This window comes from Osmia lignaria, chromosome 12 (assembly GCF_051020975.1).
Source record: "Osmia lignaria lignaria isolate PbOS001 chromosome 12, iyOsmLign1, whole genome shotgun sequence".
Classification (NCBI taxonomy): Eukaryota; Metazoa; Arthropoda; class Insecta; order Hymenoptera; family Megachilidae; genus Osmia; species Osmia lignaria.
In genome coordinates this window covers 5,727,818-5,747,765 of record NC_135043.1, presented here as the reverse complement: position 1 = coordinate 5,747,765, position 19,948 = coordinate 5,727,818, and the positions used below count along the sequence as shown (strand labels likewise).

At 37.9% G+C, this 19,948-nt stretch overlaps 5 protein-coding genes and 1 long non-coding RNA gene across 7 annotated transcripts; 3 read left to right on the top strand and 3 right to left on the bottom strand.

The window, feature by feature from the left end:
• The first annotated feature begins 640 nt into the window (after positions 1–640).
• LOC117603048 (solute carrier family 66 member 2) lies at positions 641–2,644 on the top strand. Of its 2 annotated transcripts, XM_034321768.2 has the most exons (5): positions 641–1,103; positions 1,238–1,469; positions 1,540–1,676; positions 1,769–1,985; positions 2,064–2,644. In XM_034321768.2, the coding sequence occupies exons 2-5, from the start codon at positions 1,276–1,278 to the stop codon at positions 2,254–2,256; spliced, it is 741 nt and encodes a 246-aa protein (XP_034177659.1). In that variant the 5' UTR covers positions 641–1,103; positions 1,238–1,275; the 3' UTR covers positions 2,257–2,644. The 2 variants fall into 2 exon arrangements, with proteins under 2 accessions (XP_034177659.1, XP_034177658.1); XM_034321767.2 differs by having other exon boundaries at positions 643–1,469.
• A 137-nt stretch (positions 2,645–2,781) lies between these two features.
• LOC117603052 (dolichyl-diphosphooligosaccharide--protein glycosyltransferase subunit 4) lies at positions 2,782–3,142 on the bottom strand. The gene has a single exon (XM_034321773.2). The coding sequence runs from the start codon at positions 3,140–3,142 to the stop codon at positions 3,038–3,040; it is 105 nt and encodes a 34-aa protein (XP_034177664.1). The 3' UTR covers positions 2,782–3,037.
• LOC143305937 (uncharacterized) lies at positions 2,782–7,000 on the bottom strand. The gene is made up of 4 exons (XR_013063183.1): positions 6,852–7,000; positions 6,454–6,500; positions 3,258–3,667; positions 2,782–3,142 (listed from the first exon to the last, which is right to left on the bottom strand). It is a non-coding gene; the product is annotated as an uncharacterized LOC143305937 (long non-coding RNA).
• Positions 7,001–8,134: 1,134 nt separating this feature from the next.
• Positions 8,135–9,827, top strand: LOC117602673 (iron-sulfur cluster assembly factor IBA57, mitochondrial). Its single transcript, XM_034320974.2, has 2 exons — positions 8,135–8,606; positions 8,679–9,827. The coding sequence occupies exon 2, from the start codon at positions 8,705–8,707 to the stop codon at positions 9,803–9,805; it is 1,101 nt and encodes a 366-aa protein (XP_034176865.2). The 5' UTR covers positions 8,135–8,606; positions 8,679–8,704; the 3' UTR covers positions 9,806–9,827.
• Positions 9,828–10,536: 709 nt separating this feature from the next.
• Positions 10,537–12,945, bottom strand: LOC117602672 (uncharacterized). Its single transcript, XM_034320973.2, has 4 exons — positions 12,794–12,945; positions 11,216–12,546; positions 10,831–11,138; positions 10,537–10,749 (listed from the first exon to the last, which is right to left on the bottom strand). The coding sequence occupies exons 2-4, from the start codon at positions 12,525–12,527 to the stop codon at positions 10,552–10,554; spliced, it is 1,818 nt and encodes a 605-aa protein (XP_034176864.1). The 5' UTR covers positions 12,528–12,546; positions 12,794–12,945; the 3' UTR covers positions 10,537–10,551.
• Positions 12,946–12,966: 21 nt separating this feature from the next.
• TTLL12 (Tubulin tyrosine ligase-like 12) lies at positions 12,967–15,742 on the top strand. Its single transcript, XM_034320972.2, has 2 exons — positions 12,967–13,229; positions 13,362–15,742. Exon 2 carries the CDS (start codon positions 13,383–13,385, stop codon positions 15,228–15,230), a length of 1,848 nt encoding a protein of 615 aa, XP_034176863.1. The 5' UTR covers positions 12,967–13,229; positions 13,362–13,382; the 3' UTR covers positions 15,231–15,742.
• The last annotated feature ends 4,206 nt before the right edge of the window (positions 15,743–19,948 follow it).

Below are 19,948 nucleotides of genomic sequence, written 5' to 3'. Positions count from 1 at the left end.
GATGTGTGATTCTATTTATTATAAGCAAAATACGTGCTTATCGACTTAGGAAATATATAACAATATGGGTTGCATATTTTAGCTTCGGGGTCCCTGACACCCCAGATGCCATAATGTCGGTATGCAGAGTATCGCCGGTACTTCGGGGTCCCTGACACCCCAGATGCCATAATGTCGGTATGTAGAGTATCGGCGGTACTTTGGGATCCCTGACACCCCGGACGATATTATGTCGGTATGACCCCCTGTGGCTCGGGGGGATTAGAATACGGCCACGGTAATCCCTGCCTGTAGTAAGAGGCGACTAAAAGGGGGATGTAAAGGAGCGAGTAAGGCAGTATGATGTAAAAGGAATGCAGAAATGTGAGAAAGAATATATTGCGAGAAAAGGAATAATGTATTGTGAAAAAGGCGCGTGAACGCTAATTTTCGGTGGGCAAAAAGGGGGCGTTAGCCCCTAGATTACGCCACCCTCAAAAGAGGGAAACTTATCATATCATATCATGCGCGAGAATCTCTGTTTCAGATCGGTATCCAAAGGGTGTCATTGGCGCAGCGGGGTCCCTGGCACCCCTGGATGAAATCAGGTCCGTATGAAGATGGCACAACCAGTATAATAATCGTTCTCTAATTTCTTTTCGGAGTTTATTTAATTTACTTTATTTATTTTCTTTGCTTATTAAATAAGCTCATCGAAGGGGAATAACATTTATGATTGTATCCCTCTTCTGGGCCTCGGCCTAGGACCCCTTTTGTTTCACTTTTTCCAGTTATTCATATAATTTTATCCCTCTTTATAGGCCAAGGCCACCCCTTTCAGATATTAATTATTTTCTCCTTCTTTATGGGCCAAGACCCACGCTCCCTAACTATTTATTATCCTACTCCTCTGTATGGACCAAGGCCTCCCTTGGCAGATATCTATTTCTTTATTCTTTTTATGAGCCTCGTGGGGACTACCACTAACTAAATCACTGTATCTCCGTATCCGTTGTATATATATAGTCCTGTCATATTGTGATGTCATATGTTTATTGTTTTTAATGAATATTGCATAAAATGGTAACGCGTAATAAATCGTTACATGTAACATTGGTTCATAGGTAATATGTTTTGACACTGGTTGTTGGTTCCTTGATTATCATAGATGTGTTTAATCTAAATGATTCATTGACAAGATGACGTTTAAAAATATTGGGGATATAACCTAAAATTTACCATTCCTAATGAATTGTAGATAGTGAAATATTATGTATATAACAAAAATCTATTACAATGTATAAAATCTATGAACAGCTAACAATTAAAGATTTAGCACATTGGCTTGCTTCTGGAGCAATAATATTTGGTGGAATTATTCCATATGTGCCACAGTATAAGGAAATTAAAAAGAAAGAAAATGCAGAAGGATTCTCCCTTTACGTATGCCTCACACTTTTAATAGCTAATACATTACGTATTTTTTTCTGGTTTGTATTCTTATTTCAATTGTATTATGTACTTTTATTTTATCAACTAATTGACATGTGTTTCTTTCAGGTTTGGAAAGCATTATGAAATACCTCTTTTACTACAAAGTATATTTATGATCATAACTATGTTTGTTATGATCAAACTTTGTGTTAATGTACAAAATAGAAATCAAGTAATTAAAGTTAGAGAACATGTATTTTCTGGTAAGTTTTATTTCATAAAAATAATATAATTTGTGATTACATATTTATAGTAATCTTCTAACTTATGAGCCTTTTTAACTCAATTTAAATAGATTTAGATACAAATTTTTTTTGGAAGTGGACAGACTTTCAATCTTATTTGGACTTTATGCTGCTATTTGCAGCCCTAGTAGGAATTTTAACGTACCTACTAGTAGATGTACCAGTATTTGTTGAAACTGTCGGAATACTTGCAGTATTAACAGAAGCCATGCTTGGATTACCACAACTTCTTCGTAATTTTTATAAAAAATCTACCAATGGAATGAGGTATAGTGTTATTTTATTAATAAAAATGGCTATTTAAAACGGCTTATTTCTTAACCAATTTTATTATGATTATTTCAGTATACTTATGGTTACTATGTGGACATTAGGAGATACATTTAAAACATGTTATTTTATTGTAAAAGAAGCTCCCATTCAGTTTGAAGTTTGTGGTACTCTTCAGGTTTTAATTGATTTTGCAATTTTAGCACAAGTATATATTTATCAGCGCAAAACTACAGTACACACAAGAGTTCCAGTACGAGCCGACTAATTTTAATATATTGTACTCTTTGTACAGCATTTGCCATCTAAAATATTTGTATTACTTTTCTTCTTCCATACATATGATTAACTGTATAAAAAACATCAAATGCACAATATGTATAATAATTATTCATTAAATTAAATATTTTTTAACTTGACTTGACATTTTAACATAAATCATATTTTTTCAATTATAATGTATACTTTTTATACATTTTGATTGTATTGTATATGTATAGATTTTGTAAATAAAATTTGTTAACACAACCAGCAGGATCCAGTTAAGTATGCTAATATTTTGTTTGTAACAATCTGATTTGTCTTTTAAATAAATTTTTATTAATTTTACTGGATTTTATACTGATTTCAAACTGTAAACATTAACTACAGATGCAAAAAGACTGGACATAGCCAATTATGATAGCCAATGACCGCCGTAAATTATAAACTTTTGAAGTTCGACCCTAGCACCCTATCATACTTTAGAATAAATGATGTAAGATTGGTATTTGTAAAAATAAATTAATCACTGTTCACAAATTATAACATTTATTTTTCAATTTCTGTTCATCTTACAATGTATATTTTGTACAGTGTTTTCATACAATAGGAACATAAAAATGACATTTTTATTTAACATCGAATCCATTTATGAATGTAAATCCATTTATTTATCAGTGATATCTGTCAATCAACAGTATGAAATACAACATATAGATACGTAACTCCATGTGTACATGTTTCCGAAGCCAGGTTTAGGTTACGTTTAACAGTAACATTGTATTTTCTTATTTCGAATAATTTGCATTTATATAATGAAATAGAAATACTAAACAAAATAATGTGGCTCCGAGGATGTTGCAGAATACAGCTAACTGTACGTCCGTGATCATCTGAAATGTTAGAATTAACCTATCAGTTCGTCTTAAACTAAATAGAAAGAACATTAAAGTTATACAAAGAAAAGTGTCTTCTAAATCACTTGATTTAAACAAGGAATATAATTACCTTTAAAAATTATTGTATAGCATATACAATTTAATAAATTTATACAAAATACGTAATTTGACACGTCTATACAAGACAACGCAGTGACTACAGATAGTAGACTATCTATCTATCTATAGTCACTGGGTTGATTCAGCCCTTCTCTTAACACTAGATATAGCGGCTTCACCACTAAAACTGGTGGGGCCGTCAGGCCCCATGGCGTCGGGGGTGGAGGCTCCAGATGCCTTTGTACATCCCTCAAGTAGAAGTCAGCACCGGGTGCGATCCCCGGTGTCGGCCAGATGCTAGCCACCCCAGATGGGCACCAATGTACCAGGGTTCCGGAGTAATACCGGCGTCACCGTTCGATCTAGAGAGAAGTGAAATACCATCAGTCTTCTAGCGACCGCCGAGGGGTGCAGATCTACCTGCGAAACATACATGTGCCCTTATTTTATTATCTGCGCTCATTTAATTTGCTGTACTTATCTTCTCACCTTATTGAATAAACTCATTAGGAGGACACGTGTTGATTTTAATACTCCTATGTACATTCTTTACATCCCTCATTCCTTTACATCTCTGCATCCCTTACATCACTGCATTCCTTACTTCTATGCAACCCTTATACCCCCGCATGCCTTACATCCTTGATTTCGTTATATCCCTGTATTCCTTCCATCCCTGCATCCTTTACATTGTTGCATCCCTTGCATCCCTGCATTCTTTTCATCCCTACATTCCTTACATCGCTTCATCCCTTACATGCCTACATTCTTTTCATCCCTACATTCCTTACCTCTCTTCATCCCTACACTCTTTCCATCCCTACATTATTATCATCGCAACATTCTTTTCCTCCCTACACTCTTTTCATCCCTACATTCGTTACATCTCTTCATCCCTTACATCCCTACATTCGTTTCATCCCTACATTCCTTACATCGCTTCATCCCTTACATGCCTACATTCTTTTCATCCCTACATTCCTTACCTCTCTTCATCCCTACACTCTTTCCATCCCTACACTCTTTTCATCCGTACACTCCTTACATCGCTTCATCCCTTATATTCCTGCCTTCTTTATATCTCTACGTCCCTGCATCCCTTACATGCCTGTATCCTATACATCCTTTTATCACTTATATTCCTGCATTCCATACAAATTTAGTCCCTTTTTTTCGTCACCAGAGGGCGCTGATTCGAGGTCGATATTTTAGTTCACATTTTTCCCGCCAGAGGGCCAGAAATGGAGCAAGCTTTAGTTCCTTTTTCCAAAACCAGATGGCGCTGATTCGGCATCGAAATTTTAGTTCACATTTTGGCCGCCAGAGGGCCAGAAATCGAGCAGGCTTTAGTTCCTTTTCCCAAAACCAGATGGCGCTGATTCGGCATCGAAATTTTAGTTCACATTTTTGCCGCCAGAGGGCCAGAAACCGAGCAAGCTTTAGTTCCTTTTTCCAAAACCAGATGGCGCTGATTCGACATCGATGTTTTAGTTCACATTTTTGCCGCTAGGGGGCGCCGTTTTTCGAAATTTTCGCGAAATTCTCGAACTTACCTTTACTTACCTTTACTCGAAGCAGTCTTTATAATATATTTATTATAAGGGATGCAGAGATGTAAGGAATGAAGGGATGAAAAGAATGTAGGGATGTAAGGGATGAAGCGAAGTAGGGAATGTAGGGATGGAAAGAGTGTAGGGATGAAGAGAAGTAAGGAATGTAAGCATGTAAGGGATGAAGCGATGTAAGGAATGTAGGGATGTAAGGGATGAAGAAATGTAAGGAATGTAGGGATGAAAAGAGTGTAGGGATGAAGAGAGGTAAGGAATGTAGGGATGAAAGGAATGTAGGCATGTAAGGGATGAAGCGATGTAACGAATGTAGGTATAAAAAGAATGTAGGGCTGAAAAGAATGTAGGGATGAAAAGAGTGTAGGGATGAAAAGAACGTAGGGATTTAAGGGATGAAGTGATGTAACGGAACGAGGGATGTAAAGGAATTCCGTAGGGATCCGGGGCTGGGGCCCCGGTCTCCACTACACGCGGCCCGAAGAGTGCCGGCATCGGTTGTGGCCCCCGATTTCGGCGGAGTTAGGCACATGGCTGTGGGTCAAAGGACCCTCCCTGCCGCTCTAGTGTAGGCCGCCGTGGTGGTTTTAGTGGGTAAAAATCCCACACTACCTCCGGCCCCTCTCCAGGGGGGCTGGAGGTGTCTTTCTGAAGATTTCCACCACGTTAAAAAAAAAAAAAAAAAAAAAAATGGGTATTTAAGGGTTGCAGGAATGTAAGGAATGCTGTGATGGAAGGAATGCTGCGATGGAAGGAATGCAGGGATGTAAGGGCTACTGAGATGGCCTTGGCTATAATGAGGGATAAAATTATATAAATAACTGGAAAAAGTAAAATAAATGGGGTCCTCGGCTGGGACCTAGAAGAGGAATACTATCATAAATGCTATCCGCTTTGATGAGCTTATTTAATAAGCAGAAGAAAATAAATGAAATAAATTAAATTAACTCTAGAAAAAATTTATACTGGTTGTGCCCTCTTCATACGGTCCTGACAATATCCGGGGTATCAGGGACCCCGAAGCACCGATGACTCTCATTGCATACCGACACTATGGTATCTGGGGTTTCGGAGACCCCAAAGCATCAATGACTCTCATCGCGTACCGACATTATGGTATCCGGGGTTTCGGAGACCCCAAAGCACCAATGACTCTCTTTACATACCGACAATATGGTATCTGGGGTTTCAGGGACCCCGAGTATCCTCTTGGGGTGCCAAGGACCCCGGTTATCATCCCTGGAGTCCTGAGAATCCCTGTTACCCTTCTGGGGTTCTCAGGGACCCATAATATAATTCTGGGGTTCTCAGGGACCCATAATTTAATTCTGGGGTTCTCAGGAACCTCTAATACAATTCTGGGGTCCTCAGGAACCCCGGGTATCATCTTGGGGTTCTCAGGAACCCGGAATGCACTCTTGGGGTTCCAGGGACCCCAAAGAAAGTAGCGAAATATAAGACCTAAAAACGAACAAATCGTGAAACTCACTTGTTCGGGGTAGTGATGGATTTGACCGGATCTAGCGAAATATAAGAACGAAAAACGAACAAATCGTGAAACTCACTTGTTCGGGGTAGTGATGGGTTTGACCGGATCTAGCGAAATATAAGAACGAAAAACGAACAAATTGTGAAACTCACTTGTTCTAGGTAGTGATGGGTACGACCGGATCTGTAGCGCATGCGCACTACAATTGTTTATTATAAAACAAACACGTAGATAGTTAAGAAATTATTCACTCACAAACAATAAAAATGGTATATTTGTAAATCACAAACGATTTCCGATCAATTACTAATAAAATTACTGATTAATAAAATAATAAATAATTAGGAAGCGTGGGTCTTGAAAGAAACATAAAATAATCATTATTTGATTAGAGTGGCCTTTCGCTTATGAAAAGGGATAGAACAATAAAGGCCCCGAAGTGGGATAAAGTTATAAATGTTATTCCCCTTTGATGATCTTATTTAATAAGCAAAGAAAATAAATAAATTAAATTACAGAAATTCCGAAATGAAAGTAAAGGTATATGTACGTTTGACAAGTTGATCCGCATCCCTTGGCTGTCGATATAAGACTGAGGAGGTCGTATTTCGTTCTAGGTCAAATATCTCATATGTTGATACTAATCGTAAGTCGGCGCGCAGAGTCATCGGGGTCCCTGACACCCCAAGATGATATTAGGTCAGTGCGCTGAGAGAGTCACCGGGGTCCCTGACACCCCAAGATGATATTAGGTCAGTGCGCAGAGAGCGTCACCGGGGTCCCTGACACCCCGGATGCCATAATGTCGACATGCAAAGTTCATCCCCGGTGTTTCGGGGTCCTTCACACCCCAAGCTGTGGCGGCCGATGTCGATAAGGAAGATTACGCTGTCAAAATTATTCTCATCGCTACCTTCTTCAAACTATGTTTATTGTTCATTTGTTATATTTAAAACAAATTGGAATTAATTTTATGAATATTCATTCCTCCAAGAACCTCCAAAGCCAAAAGACGTGTATACCTTTATATTTTCAATTTCAAATATATTTTTACAATTTAAACACAAATCATTCAATTTAAATATGGAATAAGCCCCCATGAAGTCATCGATCTTCCGCCATCTATATAAAAGCGGCGCAAACTATTCGTTAACTTACCGACTGCCGAACGGTTGATTACCGACTGTCGGAAGTTCAGTCGATAAGTCGGTAATCTATTGAGTAGTTTCCGCCGCTTTTGTGTAGATGGCGTAGTGGCCGAACTTAAAAAATTTTTAACTCTAGGCGGTCTTCTCAAAATATATGTTTGTCAAATAATTATTCTAATAACTTTTTGGTCCTCTACTAGATTTGATTAATTTATAAAAAATAGAGTCAGAGGAAATCAAAATTGTGTCTTTTCTGTTGTCATTGCGTGGTGCGGTAAAGGAGGGACTGATAAAACAGGCACAATTGTTATACTGACTGTATTCCGCCACCGACGAGAAACTGTTAAAGACTGCCAATCCCTGTGTTAAAGCACCGACAAGAGACAGTCTCATCTCACTCACTAATTTCGCCCCTCGCCGCTTTTGGGGACTTATCTGTCCCCATATTGCCCAATGAACCCTGTCAGCTACGCGCCTTCGGGGATGTGCTGGCAGCCCCGCCAACACCAAACCCTCCGCATTTTTAAATTTCGTCTCTCATACTTGTCCATACTTTTAAATCTTACTCAGTCCATACTTTTAGAGTCTGCTCACCTTTTGTCCGAATCGGTGGTATGTGTGTGTGCGTGTGTATGTGCGTGCATGTGTATGTATATGTGTGTATGTGCTGTGTGACCCCTTTTAGTCGCCTCTTACGACAGGCAGGGGATACCGTGGCCGTATTCTAAGCCCCCCGAACCACAGGGGGAAGAGACAGTCTCTCCTTCAACCATCTCTCGTCGATGGTTCCACACATGAGGTTTAACTGATCGTGAGTTTGGGGGTGCCTGGGATCCCAAAATCAGGATCCCTGGAGAACAAAGGCATGTTCAGTTTTGGATCTATAGTCACTGCTTACTTCCTGTTGATATGCTTTTTTACCACTAAGAGCGCTGTGATGTAATACCAGTCCCATTTTGTGGGAGAACATAACTCGTAAATGAAACGGCGGTTTTGGAGCCTCCAAAATGAACCTCCTGAATGTGTGAAAAATGTATCACATGTGCATTACATCTTATTTGCAACATAGAAGTAATGTAATGTTAAAAAAATTGCAACTGAAATTTATTTAAAATATTGGCAAAGGGGTGTTGTGAATTATAGAAACAAACTGAAACGTAAGATTAATTTATAAAACTAATGAAGTATTGAACATGATTTGAGATTAGATTTTTTTTTTCTTTGTAAAGGTCACATTTATTCAAATTTTGGTACAATGATAGTGCATCTTAAAAAATTTATTTTACCCTTCCGCAAGTTGGATAAATTTGGAAAAATACAAAAACAATTTGTTAGACATGATTCTTCTCAGTCTTCACAAAAAATCTTAGAACACCTGAAAAATAAGAGTTTGATACAAGTTAGAGGGAAAGAAGCTTCAAATTTCTTACAAGGACTGATTACAAATGATATGAAACATTATGAAGAAGGAGCAGCCAATTTGTATGCATTATTTCTTAACATTAAGGGTAGAGTAATGTATGATGTCATCATCTACAAAACTCAAGAAGATGATGTGTATTATATTGAATGTGATTCACAAGCTGTTGAACCATTGCAAAAACACTTAAAAATGTATCGTGTTAGGAAAAAGATAGACATAGATAATTTAGGAGATACCATAAATGTTTGGACATTTTTTGATCCTATGCATTATTTAGATAACAAAGTTAATGATACTAATAGGCAGAAGCTTGAAGGTTTAATATTTCCATGTGGTAGTCTTAATAATAAAGTAAGCAAAGTAATTGATAATATTATGATATATGAAGATCCCAGACTTCCAAATTTAGGTATGAGAATTTTAGCTGAAACAAAAATTGAAAGAAATGAAATAGCAAAGCATTTAAATTCTGACACTATGGCTCCCACTAATAGTTTAAATTTCAAAGTATTTCGTTATAAACTTGGAATAGCTGAAGGTATTGAGGACTTACCACCAGGAAAGCCCTTACCATTAGAAGTAAATTGTGATTATTTGCATGGGATCAGTTTTCATAAAGGTTGTTACGTTGGTCAAGAACTTACAGCACGTACTTATCATACTGGAGTAGTAAGAAAACGTTTAATGCCTTTATTATTCAATGAAGTTCCAAATAAATCTTTTGCGTACGATGAAAAGATTATTAATGAATCTGGTAATGTAGTAGGTAAATTTAGAGGAATTGAAAATGAACATGGATTAGGTTTAATACGAATTACTGAAGCTCTAAAAGCTCAATCCCTTACTATATCAGATATTGAATTAAAAGTTTCAAAACCTGTTTGGTGGCCACAAGAAACTCAAGCACAAAGCGCATCATTTACTAAAAAATAATAGATACATGTTTTCTAAAATTGTAATGTATAAATATAAAATAAATATGTTATGAGAAGAAATTATATAGTATTTCCCATCCTTCGTACTTTATAGGATGGAATCTATCGCTAGTACGTCTACGGATGATCCCTGCATCAGCGAGAATGATCATCGTATAACTTCTACGATTCAAGAATCAAAACAAACAACAGGTGGAATATTTACATGCTGTCATTGTTCACTACAAGAACGGTTTGACTTTAAAGGGACCAAACCTCCATTTGCACGACAGTTGACTTATATGGAAGAATGTTATATTATGAAAGATCCCTTTAGTTTACCAAACAAGGGAGAAGTTTTAGTGCTAGGAGCTGACTGTAATTTTTGTAAAAAGTCTGCATGTTTAGGATGTAGTATATATTTTGGAAAACGGTTTTGCTTGAAATGCGCATCTGATAATATGCATAACTTGCCATCGCAATTACAACCTAAAATAAAAAGTTTAATAAAGAATATGAATTCATAAAAATAGTATTTTATTAAACAGTAAATACGTATTTCTATTTCTTACACCTAAAAATATATACTGATAAAAGTCGTAAAAACATTTCACTGTAATACATATACTAGTTTGATTACATGTTCTTTTTAAAAATTATTAAGATAAGCTTATATTTTGTTATTATTGCTATCATATAAATTAAATACAACTACTCAAATTAAATCAATGAAATGTTTTAAGTTTAACAGATTTTTTATGTCATTCAGTTTGATGGTTTTTTAGCTTTAGCTGTGAGCTTTTTTGCCAAGACTTGCTTCCTTTTATCTACTTTGCTTTCTTTCTTCTTCTTATCTTTATCAGCTTTCTGGCCTTGGAACATGCTTTTCTGTTGTGGACTAGCCTGTTTCTTTTCAACTTTTTGTTCCTTTCCCACTTTCTTAGGACTTTCCTTATTAGGAGCCTAAAAAGATATACATGTATATATTTAATTAATTTGAAACACTAATATTTTAAGGAAAATAAAGCAATTGAAGCATCTTACCGATGATGATTTTCCGGAATTTTGTTTGAATTGTTTACGCGGAGAACCCTGTTTATCACTGTCTTTAGAATGCGATCTTTTTCTGTGTTTACCACCCTGATGGTGCTCAACATATGGTTTTACAATAACTTCTCGATTTAAGATCGTTGTACCATTAAGTTCAAAAGCTAATGCAACAGCATCTTCAGTTTTGAAGTTAACATATCCAATTCCTTTACCTATTCCAGTTACATTATCTCTGACTACATGTACAGACTCTATCTCACCACAACTTTCAAAGTGCTTCCTCACTGTCTCATGATTAATTTCTGAAAATTACAAGATGTATTTAGTATCAATTCAATCTATCCGATTTTATTAGCATTATTATACATAATATACTTACTAAATGGTAAATTTCCTAAAAATACACTCTTTTTCGCATCATATTTTTTCTCTGTCTTATTAGCCATGTCTACTCTTAGATGATTTCCTTCAAATAGAGTTCCATTCAGTGCCAAAGCTGCTTTAGCAGATTCTTCAGAAATAAATCTCACGTATGCATAAACTGTTTGCAATTTTGGATGGAATTTTTTAGTGATTGCAGCAACTTTTTTAGGTATTTGTGGAGAATCTGGTACTATACCCCTTATACGTATGGCATCAATATTTCCAAATTTCTTAAACAGCTTTTTCAACTGTTTGTCTGTTACTTCTTTTGGTAAATTACCAACAAAAATAGTGTTGTTATCTGCTTTTGTCTTTTCATAAGAGGAGTTTGCATCTTTACTACTATTACTTTGATACGAGTTGTCAAGTGTACTGTTGTCTGCTTCACCTTCTTCCTCATCTTCATCACTAATATCATCATCTTCTTCGTGTCCTTCTGGCTCAACAAAGTCCTCATCATCATCATCATCTGCAAGACTTTGATCTAGTAGTGCTTTTGTACCCAGTACAGATTCTTCTCCTTCATTCTCTGATTCCTCCTCCTCGTCATCATCTTCCTCTTCTTCATCTCCAACTTCTTCATTATCATCATCCTCTTCTTCTTCAACATCTTCACTGTCATCATCTTCTATTTCATCGTCTTCTTCATCATCAACTAGAGAAGTTTCGGTACTTGATTTGTCTGAACTTTTGTTGCTGGATTTTACTCCCTTAAACATTTTTACTCCTTTATTTACTTGTGACTTTCCTTTTTTATCTTCAATTTTGAATTCCTCATCATCTTCCTCTGTGTCATCTGCTAAACTGGCGCCAAGGACATTAAGTACCTTTTTGTCTTGTCCATCTTCATCAGACTCTTCTTCACTATCAGTATCATCTGTTTCTTCCATTAATTCTTCTTCTTCCAATACAACTCCTTCATTAATATCTTCGTCAGAATCAGATTCATTTGTCTTATATTTATTCAGACCCTTTTTACTTAATTCTTTCTTAGAAGATTGTTTCTTATCAGTTTTAGGTGAATCAACTTTTTTTAATTCTTTATTTTTCTCTGAAAACTTTTCAGGTGAGGAATTTTTCTGTTTTTGTAACTGTTGCTGCTTCATGTTATTATTATTTGATGCTTTTGATCCATTAATTAAGGAGATTTTGCCTTTTGGGGTTTGTTTAAATTTTTGACTCTTTTTCTTCTGTATAAATCCATCTTTTGGTGTACTTAGTGTTTTAGGATTAAGATCTTTGTTCTGTGTTGCTGTTGCTTTAGCCATTTTTTCACAGAAGTTCTACCTATTGATTTGCACGAAAATTGTGTCGTTATAAAAAGAAAAGATATTCAGTTTCTGCCCTACAATGTTTTCATTTATATTCCAAACAGTTTAAATTTCGTATCACAAGGTTAATATTCCACGTGTATTTAGTACGTAATATGGCGGGCAAGACAAAAGTAAATTAATATGAAAAATAAACATATAATGCAACCATTTATTTAAAATAATATGTATTCTTTAGTAATAAATGTAATGGGGATACTTACTACCAGTTTGTTAATGTAAATCAGCCGCCAAGAACAAGGTTTCCAGTTCAAATGCCGGTTAGACTAAAAATACTTAAAGCGCCAACAGGAAGAACGACATCGGCCATTTGTTTGTTCCTTATACTTTTCTTGGCGATGTTCCATTATTCGAGAGAAACAAAATTCCCTATTTGAAAATTTCCCTATCACTCAAACTTGCAATTATATTATTATAAACAAAATTACAAGTTATAATGAAAGTTATCGTACAAATTGAATAGCCACAAGTGAAAGATATACACTAAAATTCAATGACAAATGTACCAAAGTATTCTATAATAAACGTTTTTATACGATGAGTGAAGAGGTTATGTTTCAATATTTCACTGCTCCATCTTTCTGAATTTCTGGCTGAAATACTATATAAATCAATATAATAATTGCTGGACAGATTTAGGTAATTTATTATAGATATTCTTTGTTCTTATAATAATAATTTGTAACAAAATTATTTTAAAGTTATGTGATCTTAAACGCATCAACTTTAGGATGAAATGCATTTTTTATTTTTTTCATTAATTTGTTGTAGATTACATTTAATTTTTGGACAATGGATGGAGTAGGATTGTATCATACATTCCTTCAAACACATCAACCTCAATTGGAATCATCCGGTGTACCTAGAATATTCTGGGAAGTTTTATTTAAGAAACTTCAGAACCAAACATTTGATTCTGGTATGGTTTTTCAGTTGATAAGAATTGATTATGATGATGCTGTCAGAGGTCCAAAAGATCCTGTCTGGAAACTGTTTGTTTCTTGTGAGAAGGGCATATCAACCCAAGACCCAAATAATATTTATTTGATAGATCATGCATGGACTTATGATATTACTAATGCCAGGCAAAATTTATCAAACATACCAGGTTTGTTAGACCGTATGTGTACCCTAATGGGCTTTGACGTTGGGGAAGAAGAGGATGAGAAAATAGAATTTGTACTGAATGAAATGTGGAGATATAATCAGGCTTTTTCTCTAAATAGTGGTTCAATAGAAGATAGAATGCCAATATGGTATATTATGGATGAAGTAGGATCAGCAATAAATCACAATGATGATCCTAACTTCAGAACAGTGCCTTTCTTATATTTACCAGAAGGTATTACTTATACATTGTTATTTCCCATAAAAGATGTTGATTGCAAAGATGAAGTCACAAGAGATTTTGTAGAGGGTCAAACACATGATCCAAAGAAAAGGCAAGCTTTACTACTACCATGGGTAGATGCTTCATTTCTTGAAGAATGTTTTCTACAGAGAGAGCCAGATGAGAATTATTTCCTAGCGGGTCACATTCGCGAGAGTTTACCAGAAAATATAGATCCACAACTTCTTCAACGAGATAAAAATGTAAAACTAAAGGTCTATTCACAATATACATACATAAATGATTATCTAAACGATCCTGCGTTCGAAATCGTAAATAACGAAGAAGAGGCTGATATTTTATGGTATACTTCGCATTTCAAGGATTACAAGGAACTCAGCATTCGTTCGCCCCACGTTTTTGTTAATCAGTTTCCATTTGAAAATGTTCTGACCATAAAAGACTTATTGTCGATTGTATGTAGAAGAAAAGCAGGCGAGAGATCCTACGATCCTGAAACTCTCGATACTTATCCAGAATGGTTACCGACTACTTATAATTTAAGCATGGAACTGGTGCAGTTTGTTGCGTACTTTCAGAATAGAGAATCTATGGGATTCGATAATCATTGGATTTGCAAGCCTTGGAATCTCACCAGAGGATTGGACACCCATGTCACGAAGAATTTATTTCATATTTTACGATTACCCAGCACGGGGCCGAAGATTGCACAGAAATACATAAACGATCCCGTTTTGTACGAGAGGCCTGAAATTGGGAAAGTTAAGTTCGACGTGCGGTACGTGGTAATGCTGAAATCCGTGAAACCTCTGAGGGCGTTCGCTTATAAAAATTTCTTCTTAAGATTTGCGAACAAGGAATTCGCTTTAAATAATTTCGACGTGTACGAACAACATTTCACGGTGATGAATTATTCAGAGGACAGGCCGTTTTGTCACGTAAAGTGCGCGGACTTTATCTTGGAATGGGAGAGACAGTATCCAGACTTCTCCTGGATAGAACAAGTCGAGCCAAGGATCTTGCATATGCTCCGGCAAGTTTTCGTGGCTGCTGTTGTGGAAAAACCACCGAAAGGTATCGCGGAATGTCCGCAAAGCAGGGCTGTATACGCGGTTGATTTGATGCTCGAATGGAAGGAAGGAATGATGCAACCAGTTCTACTGGAATTCAATTTTTCACCCGACTGTAAAAGAGCATGCGAGTATTATCCGTCTTTCTACAACGACATCTTCAAATGTCTGTTCCTAGACGACGATAATCCGGATATGTTTCACAATCTCCGTTCGTAGAACAATGAAATTCTCCACGAATTGATATACGATGGCCTAAGTGCAGTATGGCTTGCACCATAAATATCGAGAAGCTATTAACGATGGTTCCCATGGTCAGCGTCCTGACCAAATACATTTATTTATTCAAAGCCAGTCGAGTCCCGCATTTCGTATGCGATAATGAGCTGAAGTAGCTCTAGTAAATCTGCATATGCGAACGTTAAGGGATACATTTGCTCTGTAAATAATTTCCACCTACCATAACTTGACGCTGCAACGGCAAGACTATCGTGGTACCTAATGGAATAATAAACGAGAGAGCAATTGGAACTGTTTCCACGATAGCCTACTTACGCTTCTAACGTACACTTTCATGCACAACTGTGTTTAATACAAAAAGAAGTACGATACCATTTACGATAATTGACCATTCCTCTTTTTATTACTTTATATATGTATATATATTCTCTAAGAGAATTCGATACGTTGTGGTAATAAAGATGCCATGTAACGAAGCATATCTAATTACTCGTCCTATCCTCTTCTTGATTTCTGTATTTTTATTTAACAGCGATTGCTTTGCAAATCGATGCAATTTGTTTTTCCTGCAAAGTTAAAACCATTTCGAAATATGAGGTTGTTTGCGGGAAAAGATTGCATCGAGTTTAAATTTAACGTTTCATTGTTTTATTTTTATATACCTCAAATTTAGGATTGAACCGTTTCGCGAGCTCAAAGAGATTATTACGTCCTTATCAGAAATTCATAGTTAACGTCGAAACTTTAATAATGGCAGCTGTTTCGATCACTTTTTCCACGTGCAATTTGCAATTTTTCCTCGCGTGCGCCACCATAATCAACCGCAATCATTATTTCTTTATTTCAGTTGGCAAAGCTACGCTAGTCGAATCACGCGTTTCCCGACAATGGCCTGGCAAAACAATGAGCCCCGCGCCATCGTATTTTGTTAATTATCGTACCGTTCGTTATTCGGTTATTTCGCAATGTGTTTTCACCCGGTGCGGTGATCACGTTCACGCGAAAAACCTTCCTCGTCAAACTTCCAAGCACAAAGCTCACCGCGTGCAATTATACGAAACGTATATCGACGAATTCAGCTCTGTTACGTTTGCCACCATTCACCAAATTATTCAATTAAAATTATGTCTTAAAAAAGATGAAAGCGGTAAATCGACGAGACACAGTGCTGTCAATGTTGCGCGTTAAATTAACATACAGGATGTTCGTCAACAGGTGAGCAAAATTTTAAGGGGTTTGATTCTAGGGATCAAAATAAGACGAAAATCAGGAATAACGAAATAGCGTTTGCGGCATTGTTTTCTAGTAATTAACGTTTGAAAATTCGAGTAAAAAGCGCCTGATACCTGCAATCCGCCCAGCACCGACGACTGAACGTCAGGTCAGCAGGGGAAGGTACAGTCATAACCAAGAAGAGAAAGTCGAATGCTGCAGTACCGAGAAACCGAATAGCACGAGGTAAGCTTCTACTATTCAACGATTCTTGGTTATGACTGTACTTTCCCCTGCTGACCTGACGTTCAGTCGTCGGTGCTGGGCGGATTGCAGGTATCAGGTGCTTTTTACTCGAATTTTTAAAGGTTAATTACTGGAAAACAAAGCCGCAAACGCTATTTCGTTATTCTTGATTTTCGTCTTATTTTGATCCCTAGAATCACCCCTTAAAATTTTGCCCACCTGTTGTCGAACACCCTGTATATTGCAAAGGGACTGTGTTACAATTCTCGGACGGTTCGAATTCGTGTTTAATTTTTATCCACAGGTTGATTTGAATGCTTCCTAGAATTTGTTCTTTTTATCTGTAACGCAGAATTTCAAATGGTTCGCGTCAATCACAGAGCTCGGACAAAAGATTCGTGCGAGAATAATGGTATATCGTGATTCGTTTTCTACCCTCGTGTCCTTTTTCTTCTTTTTCTTTTAAACGAAAACGATTATTCTTCGCTCACCAGTCACGGCGTCGCGTTGTAAAGGGGTGCGTGAGGCTCCGGCTAGTCGGCCTCCTTCCTCCTTCTATACATTCCCGAATATTACCTTTTCAAGGTAGACATGTTTCTTCTTATTTATACAGGGTGGCAATTAAATGATTTCTCCCGCAAGATTAAGGTGTGGAGGAGAGGGGTATCCTCGTTTGAACGCCCATTTTTAACGCGACTTTTACAAGTTTATTTAATAAGTAGTTAATGATAACTTTCTTGAAGGGTATGTACAATCAGTTACACGACACCCTGTAGATGTCTGCAGATGGAAAAGTGGCCGAGTACCGCCCACACGCTGAAACTCCAAGCAGTAGGTTTCTACGACGTTGGCGTTACTGCTATAATCGTGGCAATTAAGTAAATGAGTTCTGCGTAAAGGGACGTCGATAACGAGACCGTCACGCTGCTCGAGACAAACGAAGTCGTTTCGCGGACGCGATCGAACCACCCTCTTCGTCTTTCTCATAGCCTTATCCACCATTCCCATCCCCGTATGTTCGTCGACATCAGTTTCTTTTCTTTTCCTTTCATCGTAATGACGACCTGACCGACGCCGACCTGTGCTTGATACCGTCTACGCCATATCACGCCTTCACCCCTTTCTCAGATTCGTATCAGCGAGTTGGAGAACCCTTGTTGCGTTGGTCCTATTATTTTCTATTATTTCTTTGCTTCGAAACCACTATTAAATTCTTATAATTCTCAAATTTGCCATTTTATTTCTCCTTCAAACGACCCTCCTCTCTCTCGACCATAGTTTATTCGAGAAAAATTTTCTCAACCTAGGGGACACTTATTCTGAAATTGTCCATTTCGCTTAATACTCATACCTAAAGAGTTAAAAATACGGAGGACCGCGAAATTAGTCCAAGATCCTCGAGGTTGCTACGGTATCGGTGCTCCTTCCTTCCGTTCGTCGAAATTGTACGTTCATTCGCGAGCTACACGGAAGTGTTTCCACCGGGAGGATAGGAATAAAAGTGCGCGTAATTAGAGCGAGTTGGAGGCCAGGCAGGGGTGTGCACGAATTTCGTGTCGCGATAAATGTCGCTGCATCGCGAGGCTGTTAAAGTTGGCCGGGGTTGTAAGCGAGCTACGCGACGAAAGTCGTTTCTTTCCGACTGGATCCTGGCGGAGAGTATTTTTAAATTCAGGACGGGGCTGAATGGAACGGGAACCGGCGCGTTTTATACCACGAGCCAGAGAGATAGCGACGCTCGTCGACGCAGGACCCGCTGAAATCCTCGTTTATTGTTAATTAATGCAACTTAATTGTTATTTCATGCGAAATAAGTATGATGCATGCAGTCCATTACGGGCGAGTTTGTCCCGAGGAAATTGCGGGACAACTCGGCAAAAAGTATTTCTCCTGGGGAACTGGTCCTGCGGCCGCGTTGCTCGCGATTACCTCTTTTTATCGCTTCCAGGGTGAACACGAGAACGCCCATCGCGCGTTACCTTCGTTTTTCAACAGTTACATTTTCTTGTCGCTCGAAGAAGTACTCGCTAGCCTTAGAATGCGTACCTGACTATTTTCTGCTGATTTCGCAATCAGAAATACAATGACAGGTAGCTTTTATGTGGTTTGTACGAGCACGTCACTGGTAAGATGTACGAGGTAGTACCTTTTTCCTGGATCTACGAAGAATTTCGTTCGCGTCACTCTAAAAATCATCACGTCCCATCAATTCTTTAAACACGAACCAGAGAATTCGACCGAGATGAAATTTTCACGACGTTTCGGGACATACATCACGTCATCTTGGTATTATTCGAAAGGACGGTACGTCGATTGTACAACGTTCTTGTAAATGTTTAAGAAGATCTACCTGGTGGAAAGGGGTATCCAACCACGGAATATAAAACAAGCCTTGCACAGGCAGCCGTTCCTCCTGGATGTCGTGTCCGGTCATTCGACCTTGCATAAATTTTCGTCAAACCAATTTCCTCCGACTGTTCTCTGCCGGCAAGGTGAATTTTCCTGTAAAACGTCGCTGCCTTATTTCGTGTTACCGGGACGATTCGAGGTCTGTCCGCGTTTCCGTGCATACACACCGTCCTGTCAGCTCCGCGAAACGGACAAGAATGCAAATTTTCATCGTCGAAACACTGTACATGTATACGTCCTCCTATTCACGATTACTCGGAATTTTATAAAGGAAAGAAAAGAAAAAGAATCTTTCAACATGGTCCAACACGGTTTGCGCGACTTTTACGAAATGCAATTTGATTTCGTTCCGCGATTTTCCACAATTTATCCTAATTTATGCAGACAATACGCCTGTGCCCTTTAAACAAGAAGCAAAAGGAAGGGAAAGACTTCGAAATGCTGCTCGTAGCCCAAAGGCACCACCCACCCTCTTTGTCCGGAAAGCGAGAGGGTAGTTTCAAATGCACGATACGCGTTCTACGGTGTCGGGACATCTTTACCAGATGGAGATCTCCCTCCTTGGCGCGACACGCGTTATTGCACCTAAGGAGGAAGCATCTTCTTCGTCTTTGTTCGCTCGTGGGGACTTGAACCGCCTATATCCTTTCGGTTCACGTGGCTCCTGCGGGGAACAGGCTTCATTACGTCCCCATAAATCACGGGCCAATGTACCTTATACGGATCGGACCAACGGTAGGCATCGCGCCATTATTAATTACCACTACCACAAACACCCATAGCGCCAATAAAAACGTAGCCGGTGTGGCAGACGTACGCTGAATCGCCCT